The 18614-nt window shown below is 34.4% G+C and overlaps 1 protein-coding gene across 1 annotated transcript; it reads right to left on the bottom strand.

The window, feature by feature from the left end:
• Positions 1-15275: 15275 nt before the first annotated feature.
• LOC112755118 (probable adenylate kinase 7, mitochondrial) lies at positions 15276-17582 on the bottom strand. The gene is made up of 4 exons (XM_025803028.3): positions 16869-17582; positions 16373-16513; positions 15917-16102; positions 15276-15695 (listed from the first exon to the last, which is right to left on the bottom strand). The coding sequence occupies exons 1-4, from the start codon at positions 17196-17198 to the stop codon at positions 15543-15545; spliced, it is 810 nt and encodes a 269-aa protein (XP_025658813.1). The 5' UTR covers positions 17199-17582; the 3' UTR covers positions 15276-15542.
• Positions 17583-18614: the final 1032 nt, after the last annotated feature.

Raw genomic sequence — 18614 nt, 5'->3', positions numbered from 1 at the left:
GTTATGAAGTTACTCTTTAACTTTGCCCAAACGCCTGCTGTAGTTGCTTCTTCATTTACCAAAAAAGCAACATCTCTCTCAAGGCATAAGATTATTGTAGCCCACGCCTCAAGATCTAATTCTTCCCAATTCTCATCTTTCATTTCCTCCGACTTTTTCTCTTTTCCTACTAGTGCCTTGTCTAATTTTTGTGATATGAGCAGATTTTTCATATGCATCCTCCAATAAGAAAAATCATCTTTCCCATTAAACTTCTCGATTTTATATTTTTCTACTTTGACATTACCACTAGTAGAAGCCATTATATTCAAATTGAATTTTACCAGGCAAATATGAATAATATAACGTTGGCCCTTGATACCAATTATTGAGTCTACAGCAGAATTTTGACTTCTAATAGATACAAAGTAATATGAAATTGAACACTACTCACAATAATGCACTTGCTATATATTTTGTAAAGAGGAAAAACAATATGAAAGATTTCTTCTAACTAACTCTATAAGATGATGTGAATAAGGATATTGCTATTATTATTGACTTCAATTACAATTCTAGAGACGTATATATAGTATCTCTATGATATAACTTCAACGAATAAGAATAAAATTCTCCGACAAAAAAACTCCTTACTAAATATTTTAAGTTCTCTCCTATTAAAACTCATTTATTTTACTTCCTAAAATTACTCTTATCCTTCCTTTATTCTCTCAAAAGTTGTTTGTGAATTTTCTGCCAGAAGCACGATGATGGAAGGTATATGTCACAAATGCTATAGCTGTGTTGAAATTATTTTAATTTTTGAATCACTGAGTATATATAGACAGAAAAGGAGGTTGGAGTTGTCTCGTCGTGGTGTATATATTTTGAAATTTGGAGAATGGATCGGGTTCTATTTGGATCCAAGAAAAGAAAGAATTTTATTTGGAGCATAGTTATCAAAACTGAACCAATAATTAATTCGATTAGAGTACGAGACCACTGAATTATTGGTCGAACCATCGGGTCACTGCTTGAACCGTTAGTCTGGTTATAATTAAATAATTATATAAAATTTAACCTTTTTATAATGAGTATTTTTTAATTATTTTTAGGCCATGGATTCGTTACTCCCACTTTTATGTGGGAGTATCGTTAACCATCCTAAAAGTATTTATAAAAAGAACCCCACTTTTTTGTATTTGAAAGAATTCATAATTTGATATTTACCTCTTTATTTATGTTTTTTACACATTCTTCCTTTTCTTTTTTAATCACAGTTTCAAAGAGGAGACATTTGCCTTTGCTAGGATTCTTGCCTCCTTCTACCACCGTCACTCGTTCTCTATTCCTCTCTCTTTGCGGTCGCTCGTTCTCTAATCCTCGCCGTGAGCCGTTGCTGGTTCTCTGCTCCTCACTGTGCACCGTCGTTGCAACTCTACTTCTCCCCGTGTCTCGTCGTATCTCACCGCCGCTGATGGGCGGTCTCGCCATGTCTCTCTTCCATGTTTGCTCGATGTCAAAGCAACATTTCTTCTCCTTTCTGGACTCGCTATCTCTAGCTCTCTGCTTTAGTTCAGTAACTCAGTTCAGATATATCTCTCAATTTAGTTTCTTTCTTTTCAAAGTTTCCATTTTAATTTAGAAATGGAAATAATATGAGAAATTCTGTTGATATTTTTTTTAACATGTGTAGAATTATAGCATTGGTTAGTTTAGCAATTTTAGCACTTCAGAAAGTTATGTTTTCTTTTTTTCAGATAGCATTAGTTAATTTTATCAATTTTGACTAGTTATGTTTTTTGTCAGTAGAAGATAAAATTTTTGCAAAACCATTTACCTTTGTTGTTGAGAAGCATTGCTATGTCATTATTATGCATGGACTAGGGTTTAAGTTCAGCAGATATTATAGTAGATTCTTAGAAGTTATTGCATGTCAATTCGATCTATTATGTTCGTATTATATTTTATTACTGTCAAGTGATTACTTGGCTTGGGAGTGTACTGTTCTTGATTCTTGTATCTGACATTATCCTACCATGTTGGTGTATCATTGTTCAAAACATAATTCTTAGCCTTTTCACGTGTTTATGTAGATCAGATTATTAACATTGTGATTGAATATCTATTTTCTTTTGTTTGGTTTGGAGTTGAAATTGTCCCTCTCCTCAATGGCCCAATTTCATACTTGTTGGATATGTATGCAAAAATCATATAGAAACTTTTACAAAGAGTTCACTTCATCCAGTGCTTCCTCTTCTGAGATTAGTTTGACTCTTGGATTTAGTGAGACTTACTAAGGGCTTGAATCTGATCTTGGAACTACTTTAATTACTTACACCAAAGAACTAAGTGCAAGAGAAAAAAGTACACCTCATGAACCTGACTTAGTCACACAAATTCATGAACCTAGTTTGTGGCAAATTGCCAAATATGACTTATACCTAACAACAACATGGATTGCTTCAGATGTAACAACTAGCAAGGTTTCTTTTAAATATTTTGTACTTGAATTTGAAATTGAGCACAATGTTCCACTTATGTGATTGCTAATTTTCTATGCTATTTGTATTGTGAGCACAACTGTGATGAGTTCCAAGTCAGGCCTCTTTATCATTTTATTCGTAGCTCTTTTCATGCAGGACTCGCTAACTACCATCAGGATGGTTGCATGTTAATCAAACATAGTTTGTGTTTATATTACAACAGTTGAAAAAACTTGGGCAACAGATGACTATCATTAACAGAAGCATTTCCTTCATGGTGTTTCCATATTATTAATAATAATTGCAAATATTATATTTCGCTCTATATTTATATCGTTGTTGTTTCGATTTCTAAAAATAGATATAGTCTCCCTAAGGACTGGAAAGCATTCTTTAAATGGTGACATTTTTTATTTAGTTTCAACAATATTGCATTCATTACACTACTGTAGCATTGTCTTAAATAAATAATATTTTGGCTATATTGGTGAACATCTGTATTTTTTATTTATATTTGTTGCTTACCCTTATTAGCTTAATTGGTGATTGTAAATGGTAAAGCAGTGCTGTCTTATTTTTATGCTTACATATATCTAATAGATGCTATTTTTAAGTATGTGCAACATGGCCAAATAAGATTGTTTTAAATCACAAAAAACTCAATTCAGTCAAAAAGCTGAACTAGCTGTTTCCATAATATCGCACGAAATGATGACGAAAGAGCATAATGATGAATCAGAATTTGTGTGTCACACAATTCATAGCATGTTGATCTATCTAATGAATATAAACTATTTTGTGTACTGCAATCAAATGGTGTTGATACAAGAGTAATTATTGTAAAAAAATCATAATTTAGTCATATTCCAATTTTATAATACAAACCTTTCCAATTCAAGAACTAGAAAATCCCAATCGGCTTGGAATATAGCGAAACTAGTTTAAAATGTGGTTAATGTAAAAACATAAACAAGAACGCATATCTATTTCAGCTAAAGAATGAGATAATAGTTCTATTTGGAATATTCAAGCCATGGAGTACCATTAAAAGCATTTGGAAAGCTTTAGAAAATGGAACCAACACAAATAACACTCTATTTATCTATTTCACCTCAAATAACCTCAATTTTTTGTCTTCAATTTCTTCAAGAATAACCAAAACTAATTTTGGAAACTCTTTCATTATTGTTCTAATTGAATACAACTTTCAAAAAAAATTAACGAAGGTTCTAATGCACCATGCATTAACTTAACAACATATATGACAATCTTTAGCATTCGTATAGACATTTATTTAACTAGGCTAATTTCTGGTAATGCCCTTCCCTCCATATAACATGTAATCTTTCTTCATTTCTCCCAAAACTGCATCATTAGTGCTGTAAAAAAATAAAACACAAAGAAAAAGAGGTCTATCACTACATTTTCAATACTAAAATCCTAATTGATTGTGCATACATATAAAAGCAAGCTGATGATAATGCCCCAAGAAAGAGCCAATGACAAATGAAAATTTGTAGGAGGTATGAGTATTGCTTGTATTTAGAATTAAACAAAAAATAATGCCTTATATCAATTCGGGCACCTGAGACAAACATTGGCTTAAGGAAAAGACGTCAACTACGTATGATGTATTTCATAGAAACATAATTCTAAACCACAAAAAGTAATAGTTTCAAGTTTAAAGTTACATACAAAAGGGAAAAAAAGATAGTATAACAAATTCTAGTAAATGGTCAAAGTAAGTTATACCTTTGAAATTTTCTATGAGAATATTCATTCTTCTTAGGAAAGCACAAGTCTTGGCCACATGCTAGGACAATAAAAACTTTGAAAAATATACATGAATGAATTTCGCATATATAGGTAGTCCTTTTCCCAAGAATAATACTACAAGGACTAGGAAAAAGGTTAGTTTACCCTCTTCAACTTATATAGAGAAGAGAGATAAAAATTCAACTCAACCTTGAAAAAGGCCAATCCATGAACGAAAATACTAAATTATATTTTTTACCATTCATAACACAGTTCATAACCCAACAAAATATGATACCTCTTGATAGTTGAATAACATGCTAACAATAAATATCAGAAACGTGATCCTTTAGTATGAGGCATCCACTTGAATAGGTAGCTTAAATAAGCAGCCATGTGCAAGATACAGTTGGATAGATTACTGAATCAAATGAGCTTGATGGTAGATATTTATAGAAAATTAAAGTCCAAAACCAGAATCAATCGATAAAACGATCCGGCAAAAAACTCAAAAATCGCCATCTATTTTAAAGACTCCAAATTAGATGTGCTACTCTCTTTTAAGTTGTTCTTTGCATCTTCCATAGATTTTTTCCAAGACCACAAAATCTGCATTAGACCACCATTCCCAACAAGAGAAATACATGTAGTTGTGTCAAAAACCTAGTCGATATAAACTTGAGAAACACAAAAAAAGTCGTATAGGCTCAGAAGATATCATTTCAAATCCTTTTCCTGTCATAGACAAACATTAATGGATTGTAATTAACAAATGAACCAAAGAAATGGGGGTGAAAATTAGAACTACAGGAGCATAACTAACAAAATTCAAAGTATACCTCAGATATAAGTAGTTCCAACAAAATAGTCAATTTTTAATAAAAAATGATCAACTAGCAATACAAAGGCTGAACAATGTATGTTCCCCGAGCTCACCACTGCAGTCTGTTTTCTTTCTTTTTGACCGTGAATACAACTCTACACATTAGGACAGCATGAAGTATATTATTGTGTAAAACTAAAAGGAAAATATTATGAAAAGAATCCAAAATTAATTAAGATCGTTTTTTGCTAGAAGAGATTAAGATTTTCAATTCTCATGGAACATGTTCAGTCAATGAATCCTTCACATGACAAAATAATAATTAGTCAATTAGGCTAACAATCCAATAGTAAACAAGATTTAACTTCTAATTGATAAAGAAAGACCAATTTTACATGATGTATCCCTCAGACTCATGTCTCACAAAATGTATTAAGATTGCTTCAAAGACATATAGCAATTTTTTTATGAAAAACAAAAAAAGGGGGCCGAAGTATAAAATATAATAAAAAGTGTGGTGCAAAAACAGCAGAAAAACATCCAAATTCACAAAAATTTCTATAGAAAAAGCAATAAAATAAAATAAAGTGAAATGAAACCTAGGTAGTTTGCAGTGATAGAGATGAAGCATAACAACGCAAAGGGACTAAACAGTGTGGTACGATGGCAGTAGAAAGAGTGGTGACGATGCTGAATGCAGGAGGCGGTGGCGGCAGCCACAGTAGTAGCTGCGGAGATGGGACAAGAACATGACAAGAACCCTAGCAGAGGCAAACATCTCATCTCTTCGACATTATGATTAAAAGAAAATAGAGAAGGTGTAAATACTAAAAATAAAGGGGCAAGCTTTTAATTGTTAATTTTTCAAAAATAAAAGAGTGAGGTTCTATTTGTAAATATTTTTATGTTGGCTAATGTTACTCCCACCTAAAAGTAGGAGTAACGAATCCACAGCCTTATTTTTATACTAATGTAATTATTTTTAAATTTTAATAATTTATTAATTAGTTTATACCTATTATGTGTCTTTAGGAGTGCACAGAAGTACACAAGAATAAACAGAAATAAACCGTATTTAAAAATAACTTTGAATTTTTGTACTTTCACATTAGTTTTTTTTAAGAATATGTATTCTTGAAAACTCATAGAAAAATCATATGTTGTGTTGAAATTGTTATGATTTTTGAATACTGAGTATATATAGACAAAAAAAAAGTTTCAAATTTAAAATTTTGGCCTCAAATTAGAGTTGTCTCATTATATATTTTGAAATTTGAATTTGTTTTTGTTTTTCCGCGAGACTGTGATGGAAAATGGATCAGGTTCTATTTGGTTTGGTCTCTGCCGAATCCCACGACAAAAAGAGTTTTATTTGGGATATAGTTATCAAAATCGAAGAAAGATATGTTTCCATTAGTGAAGCGCATGTGTATATACTGGTGTAATAGAAGTAGTTTTTGTTGCATTTGGACCAATTTGTTTGAACTTAATTGCCAAAAAGACTTGGATGTATAACTGTACTGCTATAAAAATATATGTACTGTACTCTATTGGCCTTAAAAAGTCTGTAATATAATAATAATAAAAATAAAAATAATACTAAAAATAATATTATTAATAATAAAATACATATCGAGGGAGATTAAAGGTAAAAAATTGAGGGTGAATTATTGTCTTTGTCGATATTTATTTTCTCGAATAAATAACCATTTGTATTCATAAAAGATGAAAACACTGACATATGTATCCACATTAGATCGAAACTAAACTTGTATCCACGCAAGATGCCTTCCGTGTGATAAAAGTACCCTACGTAGCACTCCAACCTTCCAAAGACAATGTACTTTTGTCACACGGAAGACATCTTGCGTGGGTACAAGTTTAGTTTCGATTTAGTGTGGGTACATATGTCAGCGTTTTCATCTTTCATGGGTACAAATGGTCATTTATTCTTACTTTCTCTATATACAAACTTGGATAGGGGCGGATGAAGTGCAAAGAATATTGAAGTTTTATCATACTTACCCTCAAGAGAATGAAATAAGACTAAATATGGATGGCTCATTCTTTACTAATAAGAATATTGTAGCTTGTGAAGGGGTCTTTAGGAACTATTTGGGTAGATAAATCATAGGTATACTCTTGCAATCTTTGCAGTAGTTCTGTCATGCATGTTGAGTTGTAAGGAATTGTTAAAGGTCTCCAAATTGCTTCGATCGTTGAAACAAACTCTGCATCTGCCCTTAATTTTGTGGAAAAATGGATGTGTTGCAAGCCTGCAACTCATCCCTATGCGTCAATTTTGGCGAACCTAAATAATCATTCTATCCCTGGTTAGATGGTCTCATGCTACGAGAAATGTGAATGATGTTGCAGACATACTTGCCAAGAAAGGACAGGGTGTAACACCCAAAAAACATCGTTATCCGATGTACACTTAATGGTCGTGAATGAACCTCATAAATGAAAGTAACCGTTATACAAGGTACAAATCTTATAAGGGCAACCAGATATACAAGGGGAGGTACTTTTTTATTAGAAAACATCACATTCTCTTGAATTTTTATTTATTTAGGTATCGGAGTATCATTGCAGATACCATCTCTTTTTTATCCATTCAAACTAGTTGAGATCTTGAGTTTCTTTCAAGGTCAGTTCAAAAAGAGGAATGCTAGGAGGTCAGCAATTTTGGTATTTTGTAACCATCAATTGGTCATCAATAATATTTTTAATGGTGTGAGATTACATCTAATGGTGGGAGATCACTCACTTTTGTTTTGATGGTTAATTATTGGCCAAAAAACAAAAATTGCTGGCCCCCTAGACTTTTCCGTTCAAAAAACTTTTGAACATTTGGTGCGGTCACGAGTGGTAATGGAATACATTCCGGAAAATGAACAAAATCAAGGGGGTGAGGCAACAAAGTGTTCACCAGGAAGCTGAATCACGACTTCGCGATAACCTACAAACACGTAACATTGAAAAAAAGGCAAACGTACACGGTCTAAGGATGGGGGTACAAGAGGTCGTGACGTCGCAAACGGTCTCTAATTTTACCCCACCTTGAAGGGAGAGGACTAAGTCTTCGGGAAGTTGTGGGCACAAGCGGAGGCCTAATCAACATGAGCCTATTCTAATTGGAAACACACCTTTTGGTACTCGAGTTTTGCGTGTGCATTTACCTAAAAATTTTGACAAGCTGATAGACATGAAGTATGATGGTACAACAGATCCACAGGAATGTTTAACAGCTTTTGAGGCTCGCATAAATATCGAAGGTGTGGAGGATGCAATTCACTGAAAAGCCTTCCTAGTTAAACTTTCTGAATCAGCAATGCAATGGTTCAATTCATTGCCTTCTGGGTCAATAAGCCAGTTTTCTGACATTTCAGTTAAATTTCTGGCTTATTTCACGGCCAGGCAAACTCAAGCGAAACATCCTATATTCTGTTTGGGAATTGAGCAATGTACTGGAAAAACCATAAGAGAATATTTAGATAGTTTCAATAAGGCTTTGTTGGAAGTGAACACTGGAGTTCCTGAAGTTATCAGTTTATGTTTAATTGCAGGATTGCAAAAAGGGAATTTTCAGTGACATTTGACATCTAAGAATTTGACATTTATGGATAAGATTCAGCAGGTGACTTTAGAATATATGTGGGATGAGGATGCTAGTCGTGTGGTTGCATCTAAAAAGAAGAACTCTTCTATTCTACCTCAAAAGGAAAAAATGGGTCTGGGGCGAAAGGAAAAAATCAACTAATTTTTTCACATTCCTAGGAAGTGGGTAAACGAGTTTGGGGCATTGTTCTGGACTATGCCCAGGCTCACTAACTGTGACTTTGGATTAACAATATAAATGTATAATCAAATGTAAGTTTGAAGATTTTATTGAGGATAATCGCTCAGCGAGATTCGTGGCATACCATAATCCCGCCTATCTTGAGTAAGGTTACAACACTTACCCAATATATATTTAATGGTGGTGAATGAACCTCATAAATGAAAGCAATCATTATACGAGGTACAAATCTTATATATTTAAAATATTTTCCGGATAGTTTTTGTTAACAAATTTAAAGAATTTGTTGCCAGCTATTTGATCATTTATGCCCATTCTTTTAGTTCATTTCAAAATATAATTTCGGTTCATTTGTAAGTGAATTATTTTGTTATAATTCTTCTTATTTTATTATCTTGAGAGAAATAAAAACAAAAAAAAGAGAAGAAAAATCAAACAAAAAAGAAAAAATTCTTCAAACTTTTCATCATGTTCTTCTTTTATTGTCTTGTTCATCTAATCAAATAAAGAAAAAGAAACACATAATGCTGCAAATCACTTGATGGATTTGGATGTGTTTTTGTTCATGATTCAATTTTGTTTTTTTTCTTCGCGCACGGAGATTCTTTTTCTTCTTCTTCTCCTCTTTCGTTATCATCATCACGACCAATATTTTGCCAACATCTTTATTGGTTCTGATTTTCTCTTGTGCTATCATTAAATAATTTCAGTTCATTTTTAAGTTTAATTTGGTTCATTTGTGAATTAATTTCGATTCATTTGTGTGTTAATTTCGGTTCACTTGTGAATAAAAAATTTTGTCAATACTTATCAGCAGCATCAAGTGAATCAAAATTAACACACAAATAAACTAACAATTAACACACAAATAAACTGAAATAAATTAAGAAATGAACTGAAATTATTTAATGAAGACAGCAGAGAAAATCAAAACTAATAAAGACGTTTGCAAAATGTTAGTGTTATTAGTGATGACGATAAAGAAGAAGAAGGACGAGGAAGAGAAAAAAGAGGAGGAGAAGAAGAAGGAAAGAAAAAAAATATGGTGTGCAAATTTGGAAGAAGTTTGCATGTGCTTTGTTGGAAGAAGAAGAAGAAAGATGAGGAGAAGAAGGAAAGAAGAAGAACCTGCACAAATTTGGAAGAAGAAGAAGAAGAAAGACAAAGAGGAGAAGGAGAAAAAAACGAAGAAGCGAGCGTGAGAATCACGCTCTTTTAATGAGAGTGATTTTTGTTGGTGTTGGACCTACTTGGATGAATTTAGATGAAAAAAATACTTGGATGTGTAATAACTCTGATATATATATATATATATATATAGGTTTGTTTTTAATTTAATTTATATTTAGATAATATTCATGGTTTTATAAATGTTAAATTTTAATTTTATAAAATTTTAATGTTATAGAGGTGGGACAAATATCTACGAAAGTGGATTAAAGTGCAGGTATTTACTATTTATAAGTAATAATAGAACAAATTAGAATTAGTGCAAAAATCTACCCTTTATTTCGGTTGAAAGTGAGTCAAGTCAGCTCATGAGCTAGTTCGAACATGATTCGTTAATAGTTTGATAAGCTAAACTTGTGAACTAGTGAGCTGAGCTTGAACCTGAAATTAAACTCATAAATTAAATAAGTCGAGATTGAGTTTGAATAAGTTTAACTCATTAGTTTGTAAATTGGCTCGATTATATATAATAGAGTAAATTACCAATTATGCCCCCAAAATTATAAAACGCTGACAATAATAACCCTAATATTTGTTAAAGACAATGATACCTTTGAAAATTCTAAAAACGCAACAAATCTGCCCAACTGTGAAGTGAGCCCTTCTCCGTTAAACGGAGCTTGGTGATGTGGCAGACGGGATTCCAACGTGGCATCCTCATAAGGCCTTCCGTCCCATTTCAGGTTTACCCCTAATTCATGAAACCCTAATTGTCCAATTCCTAGTAAATGACCAGGCTAACCTTAAATGAAACACTCCATTTAACTATGACCATTTTGGATGCGGGAAACTGAAGAGTTTCTTAGTGTTGGTCTATGTTTCTCTTCGTTTCGTGTGTCTCTGCATTCGCGTCTTGAAATTGTTAACATCACTTGCAATCTCACGTTTGGCATTGATACTAGGTGAAGAAATCTCCATTGAACAACGAAGGTTTCGGTAAGCATTCATTGTTTTCGTTCTTCTTGTTATCAGTTTGTTGGGGTTTGCATATTGTTGCACCTTATGTGAAAATTTTTTCTGATGGTTGTCTTGACGTGTTGATTTATCTGATTGTTACTTATTTGATGTTTTTTGTTAGATGGCAACTCATATCACGTTTGTATATCACCATCGGGGTTGGTTAGAGAAGGATGCGGATGGTGTGGTGAGGTATAACGATGGTTTAGTGAGTGTCATCGATAAGGTGCATGTTGATACATGTAATCTGTTCCTTGTTGAGGGTTTGTTTCTGGATTTAGGTTATACTAGGTATAATGAAGTGTATTGGTTGGAGCCGGGGATGGATTTAGTTTTCAATCTATATATTCAATTACTTTATTCAACTAATTACTCAAGCTATGGTATATAATGTCTAACTTACTTAATGACAGGGCCTAATTCCTGCTCTGCAAGAAGTTATGCCAGGGGTTAATCACAGGTTTTGTACTATGCATATGTGGAGGAATTTCCATAAGCGTTGGAAAGATCTGGAACTTAAACAATTGTTGTTTCAATGTGCAAGGGCATTGATTGATCAGGAATTTGCTAAAGGTATGGCTGCAATCAAGAGGATTAATACAACTGCCTGGAAATACTTGTCTGCATATGAGCAAGGAACATGGTCAAGGTCAAGATTCTCTACCTGGCCAAAAGTAGATAACATAACAAATAATAATGCGGAATCACTTAATGCAACAATGGTGTGATTAAGAGGCAAGAGCATAATTACCATGCTGGAGGATATTAGATATTACTTGATGAAAACTATGGCATTTCACAAAGATGCACTAATGGCCTACACGGGCAAGCTGGCTCCTATCCAGATGAGCAGGTTGGAGAAATAAAAGAAGGAAGAAAATTACTGGGAAGCTCAGTGGGTGGGAGATGATGATCACAATGTGTTTGAAGTAAGAAGGCATGGTCGGACACTTCGGGTCAACACTCAAGAGAGGACTTGCACCTGTAGAAAGTGGCAACTGACAGGCCTGCCGTGCAGGTCAGCCAGATGGAGGACATGTTCAGTCAGCAACTTGCCAAAATTTGCCACATATGGATTTAGAGGACATGTCAGACTCCAAGTAAGAGAGGTTTTGGGAGGAGACCATGGATGCAGTTGAACAAGAGCTCACACAAGGCCATCCACATTCTGAAGCTGATGAAGAGGTAGTACATATATCAATCAATACTGAGGCAGTAACTTGACAAGTGGAACTTAGAGTTATTTTTTTTTTGTAGGCCAATTTCAACATATCCGGTTCAACAAGTCAGTCTGCTAGAAGGAGAGCTCCTAAGACCAACCTTGGGAGGAGAGCAACCAGATCTAGCAAAGGTCCTGCATCAACTCTTAAAACTCCCTCCAATACTGCTGCTGCCGTTGCTGCTTCTTCTAGCAGGGAAGGAATCAAGGTAAAGATGCCTATTATGAGGCCCCCATCAGCTCCAAGTCCAGCAGCCACTCCAAGGCCCACAGCTCCAAGTCCAACAGCCACTACAAGGCCCAACCCACCATTTAGGCCCCCACAAATACGGCCCGTTGGACCTACTTCAACTGCTGTCCCTGGTTTAGGAGTTACAAACACCACAAGGACTCTCGTGGTGTCAAATGAAACCATGAATGGAGCTAGTAAAGCAACAACTTCTAGGTTCTCTAAGTTCATGCCAAATCAGTCTGGTTGAAGGATACTTGGATCTATGATTAGTTCTTCTTTTGGGTTATAAGTTGAAGTTTAGTTGCAATACTGTTTCTACTTTTTGAGTTATATGTTGATATTAGCATTCATGGTTATTGGCCTTTGCTGCACAATTTAAGTCTTTTGGTGTCTGATATTAAGACTAATTAGCGAGTATTCAGTATTTTGGTTGGAACAATATGTGTTAAGGCTAAATGTTATGCAGATCAAATAATTTGGTTGGAACAATATGTGTTAATGCTAAATGTTATGCAGATCAAATATTTTGGTACTATTCGTGTTCCTTTGGCAGTGTTTCATTTCTTAAACCCATCTCAAATTAGTTAGCATATCTGAGTTGCCTTTTTTTACTTATTTGTATTCACTCCATTCATGTTATTGTCAGTATTCAATTGAGTGTAACACACAGATCTAATTCATTAACAAGCAACAAAAATAGCTACAACAATGTCAACATAAATTCCACAAAACAATAACACATAACATCCATTGTTTGTCCTGCATGCATCCCTTCTCCTATCTAACCAAACAAATCACACTCAAAATCAAACTCAGTACAATTCCACACAGAATGATGCATAGAAACAATTCAACTCTCTTCATGTGCTCCCTCATCATCTTTCCATCTCTGTGTATGGTCTCTGTCTCAAGACTGGTAAATCTCTCTTTCAAGACTCCACATTCATTGCATACTAGTGTTCCATTCTTCGAGATTTCCTCTAGCCCAACAGATTCCTCGTTGGTTTCGTCCATCCATTGAAAATAACGACACCCAGTGTTCTTCGTCTGCCCAGCATAAAAGCCATTCATCAAGCTCAACTCTCAATAGGGAATGGGGACAGATTCACCAGAAAATTCATACATACCTTCCACAGAGGACACCTGAAAAACCATCTCCCTGGGTTTCTCCTCGTCTTCGACTTCAACGCCACCACCTGAAGACGGCAGAAGCATGTCCCGTCATATGGCTTGCTCCCGTGTTCGTTGAGCCCTTCAAAGTTACTATTTTCCACTGACTGTGTCCTTCGATTGTTATTGGACATGCCTCTGCTTCCACCATGCATGATAGTAATTAGGGTTTATGTTTGTGATGAATTGGGGAAAACATTCTCTCACATTCTATATAAAGGAGAAACGGGACAGAACGCCTTATGAGGATGCCACGTTGGAATTCCGTCTGCCACATCACCAAGCTCCGTTTAACGGAAAATGGCTCATTTCACGATTGGGCAAATTTGTTGCGTTTTTAGAATTTTCAAGGATATAATTGTCTTTAACAAATATTAGGGTTATTATTGTCAGCGTTTTACAATTTTGGGGGCATAATTGGTAATTAACTCTATATAATATATAGAGAATGTATCTTACGAAAATGACATTTTTATATTTTTTATAGCCTTAGATTAATTCAAATGATTATATTAAATTTGATTAATAAATAGTATACAAACAATGTATTTAATGTAGTCGTTAAATTCATGAGAGAGAATACATTTAATAGTTATTGTATTATAACAATTGTCTTTAATTTTTATTAAAATATATTTTATAAATAAATTAAAATAATTAAATTTCACATAATTATAAAAAATATAACATAATTAAAAAAGTCATATACAAATAATATTTAATAATACACATATCTTGTTTTTTTACCAAAAATAGGGAGACTCAAACCTGCGACCTCTTAAACAAGTATAGGAAGACTATGCCATTTGACTTATATGCATTTAATCTATACTTTTAATATTATATATATAATTTTACATTATATAGATATATATTAATGTTCTTAATTATTAATCTAGGACATAAATAAAAAATTTATAATTGATAGATAAACAATATATAAAATTAATTTTTTTAAACATGTTTTAAAATATATAAATTATAATTTATTGATATAAAATTATAAATTATGTTCCTGTTATTTGAACTAGAACATGAGGTCGAGCAAGCTCGTGAGTCGAATTGTGAGCCAAACTCAATTTTTGTGAGACGAACTTGAATTTGATCTAACTCGACTCACTTCCAGCCTACCCATATCCACCCAATTGTCATCCCTAACCCCAATACAAGAGCTTGAATTAAATTATTCTAAGAACCATGAGGCTCCAATTAGAACCTTGGATTACTTACCGATCGTGTCTCATACTCGATCCTTAAGGGCTGTTTATATGTAGTGGATTTCTTAGCTAACCTCTGAAGGTGTACATCTAATATTGAGAGAGAGAGAGAGAGAGAGAGAGAGAGAGAGAGAGAGAGAGAGAGAGAGAGAGAGAGAGAGAGAGAGAGAGAGAGAGAGAGAGAGAGAGAGAGGCCAAAGAAATTTAAGCAGAATTACTTGACTTGCACAAAAATCTTAAAGTAGATTCAAATATTAACCACGAAATTACCTATGAAGTGAAAGAACGCCAAAAACCTGTTGAACATACAACATCAGCACAAAGCGTCCTTCATGGATTGTAATATCTGATACGAGAGAAAATTATAACTAGAAATTATAAGGAATAAGCATCATATGGACACAATTGCACGAAAAACAACACAGGCTCACTTGTAGGATTAGTGATTGTTTCATACATTACGTATTCTCTCTGCTCTCTATTTTCTACCTTAGGGCTTAGGGGACAAAAAAGCAAACTAACACTCAAAATTTTTCCCAATATAGGGGACCAAAAAAAAATGAAAAACACAATAATATGGGACAGTGACAAAAATTTTCCTTCGAATTCTGGCCCTCATATTCACATAAAACAAGGATGCCGACAATGCCAGAGACAAACGATGATGGCCCATCAGGCTGTCAACTTCTGTGAAGAACTGCGAGCATTAACATACTGGAGATGCAATGCAGCCAGAAGTCCCTGCCACGTTTCCCCTGGAGCACCTGCCACTTCAAAATTAAGAAGTTTCTTCTGCTTCCTGTAGTAATCTTCCAACAGCTTGCGCTACAAAACAACACCCAAAAGAATTGTAATTAAGTGAGAAAGAAAATTGACACTAACATTCCTTCAAATTATGCAATAGTACATACAATATTCTTATCATTAATTTTAAGGGATTTACTTCTAATTCAACTATATGTTATAAGATGAATTTCAAATTAGCACATTCTAAAGCACCACATTGGGGAAAAAAGAAAAGGAAAAAAGAAACGTCATATAGTCACCTCCTCTAAATGATTATGAACATGCTCATTGTGAATCTGCTTGGATGAAGTCATGGAGCATCTCATAAAGATATACTCTTGACAAGGAGAGAGCTTTGGTGCTCCGAGATTCTTCTTAACCAAATTCTCTTCAGCGCTTTTGAAATTCACCACTAGATCAACGCCGGCAATGTGGTCAAGAATTTCCTGCTCAGGGAAACATGGCAACATTCCAAGTAAAAAATTAGCAGCAGTCACAAAACAATCACAAACTAATGTACCATTGCAGTTGGATTCAGCCTTTGAGATAGAAATACAAAATCAGAGAAACAGAGAGTCAGAGACCACTATTTTCTGCCAAATATAAATTTTCAGCCTGAAATTTTTTTGTCTCTCTTATCTATCTCCACTGTCTGATTTTCATCGCATAGACAGTATCTAGACATGCCAATTTACTGCAGAACAAGAGAAACTCACAGCTTGGAGCCTCGTTCGAGGGATTCCGTCAAGAATGAAGCCAGTTTCACCCCTGGAGTATCCATCCTCCAGCCTCTTTGATAGCAACCCAAAGATGATTTTCTCAGGAACAAGTTTTCCTGCATCTAATGCATTCGCTATCTGAATTGGAACAAGAACAGAACAAGATTAATTACCAATCATTAATTAAACAATAAAAGCACTCAAAACCAGCATTCAGTTTAGAAAGGAACACACGAATAATAATTAATGTTGGGAATAACGGATAAATTCTCAGTTATTTTTTAAAATTCAATCTTTCTAATTTCAGACAAAAAAGAAATAGTAATCCACTTTACATCAATCCGCGCTAGCTTTAATCTGAAATTTCACTAGCGGAAAGAAAAAGTAGAAAAGAGAATAAAGAAACAGAGGAAGAAAATAAAAAGCGAAGAAAAAAAATAACTCCTGAGAACATGGAGAAACCCTAGAAATTGATCAAGGTTCCGATTTTTACCTGCTGGTAGAGAGAGGAGCGAGGATTGAGGTCCTGGCGGAGGAGCGAGGCCATGGAAATGTGAGGAACTTCTAGAAGCTTCGAGAGCCTCTCAGCGAAGGCGTGCCTCTTGGCTCCGGGTTCACCAATCATAACCCACTGTACACCGCGCTCCGGCGCCGAACCCTGCGCGTCGAGCATGGCGCCAGGGACAACGCTCTGAGTGTACTCCTCTTCTTCTTCGTCATCATCGTAGTGGTACTGCACCGCCGCAGCAGCAGATCCGAAAGCGCGGTTCGAAAGCGCGTTTATTTGCGGCGCAAACGCTCTCAGGCGCGCGATCGCGGCCATAGCGTCGGAAATAAGTGCTTTTTTTTTGGTTTCGATTTCGGTTTTCTGTTACTGCAGAGAGATGTGAGTGACGGCGCGAGTGAAAATAACTGGGAAGGGGAACGGGAACTTCGCAGGGTTTTAAGAGGGGATATTCGGTTTGAGAAATGACACTGTTTTGTTTTGAAATTACGTGGATGCCACTATGGGGGGTGTGTGGCTGGTGTGTGACCCCGCCTGAGTTAATTGCCAGCTGGAGGATTGTAATTGGTTGGCCGGAGATTGTGATGGCCGAGGCCCGAGGGTGCAATTCAGTGCGTGCGGGATCATCGTGCGACCTCTTTGTCATCGTTTAACTAATTACGATGCTCGTTTCGGTGAATTTCGAAGTTCGAAGCTTATGGCTTGGTGGGAAATGGAGAAAGTCAAATATAAAAAAAGGTGCCACGTAGCAAGCGATGTATGAATACCGTTGGTTTTCTGTTGCTTTTTTTTTTTTTTTGAAAATTCAGGTGCAGAATGTGAAATTGATAACTTGAAAATTGTTAGATAAAAATTTTATCAAATCAATTAAATCATTTAACGACTCTAAATTATTAACTTCACGTAAATTCGACTGCACTTGAATTTTTAACTTTTTTTTTTTTTTTCGGTTGACCTGATGCTTTTCCTTTTAATATTTTTACTTTACGAATTCCTTTTTTTTCTCTTTTTTATTTTATGTGGTTACTACTTTACTCTAGTCTTGTGGTCCAAAACTGATGATAGGAGATCGCTCTTAAATAAGTCACGATATTTCTGCCCGGAAAAACGAAAAAAAAAAATCTGCCTTTAGGTAAAAAATCTTCTTGTTAGATACTTAGATAATTAGATTTTCTTTAATCTCACACCACCAAAAACTAATTTTTCGCAAATCGATATTTTATTTAATAATTTATCATTAGTCAATAATTATTATATGTATAAGATAGAATTTAAATTTTAATATTTAATTAAATAAATTAATAAAATAATTATTAGATTAATTCAAATTAATTACTTAAATAATTAGATACCAACCAATTAGTTAAATTTTAAAATAGTTTCTGAAATTAGCGGCGTGCATTAAAATCGTCTCTAAGATTCTAGTTACACTAATTATGTTTTTGAAATTGACAAAAAAATGCATCACGTTAGTCCCTAACCCATTTTTCGTTAACAGCGTGATGACATGACTTGATGACGTAGACTATTAGTGACACTCCATAATTTGGTCACATGTAATGGTACGATGATGTGTTGACTAGTGACACGTGTTATGCTGACGTGAACGTTGTGTCACGTGTCACAATACTATTTTGCCACGATCGCAATAGTATTTATTCACGTGTCATCCGCTATGTCATCATTGTAAATGTACCAAATTAGTCCCTCACTTTACATTAAATGATTTATTTT

The sequence above is a fragment of the Arachis hypogaea genome, chromosome 16 (genome assembly GCF_003086295.3).
Source record: "Arachis hypogaea cultivar Tifrunner chromosome 16, arahy.Tifrunner.gnm2.J5K5, whole genome shotgun sequence".
Taxonomy (NCBI): Eukaryota; Viridiplantae; Streptophyta; class Magnoliopsida; order Fabales; family Fabaceae; genus Arachis; species Arachis hypogaea.
This window is presented reverse-complemented; position numbering and strand designations above follow the sequence as displayed.

Bases quoted from the DNA above. Each gene is read 5' to 3' on its own strand.
- LOC112755118 (XM_025803028.3), bottom strand. From the start codon at position 17,198: ATGGCCGCGATCGCGCGCCTGAGAGCGTTTGCGCCGCAAATAAACGCG. The intron at 16,514-16,868 runs GTAAAAATCGGA...GTTCCAATTCAG, and splicing joins GCTCCTCTCTCTACCAGCAG to ATAGCGAATGCATTAGATGC. The intron at 16,103-16,372 runs GTGAGTTTCTCT...TTCCCTGAGCAG, and splicing joins CTCGAACGAGGCTCCAAGCT to GAAATTCTTGACCACATTGC.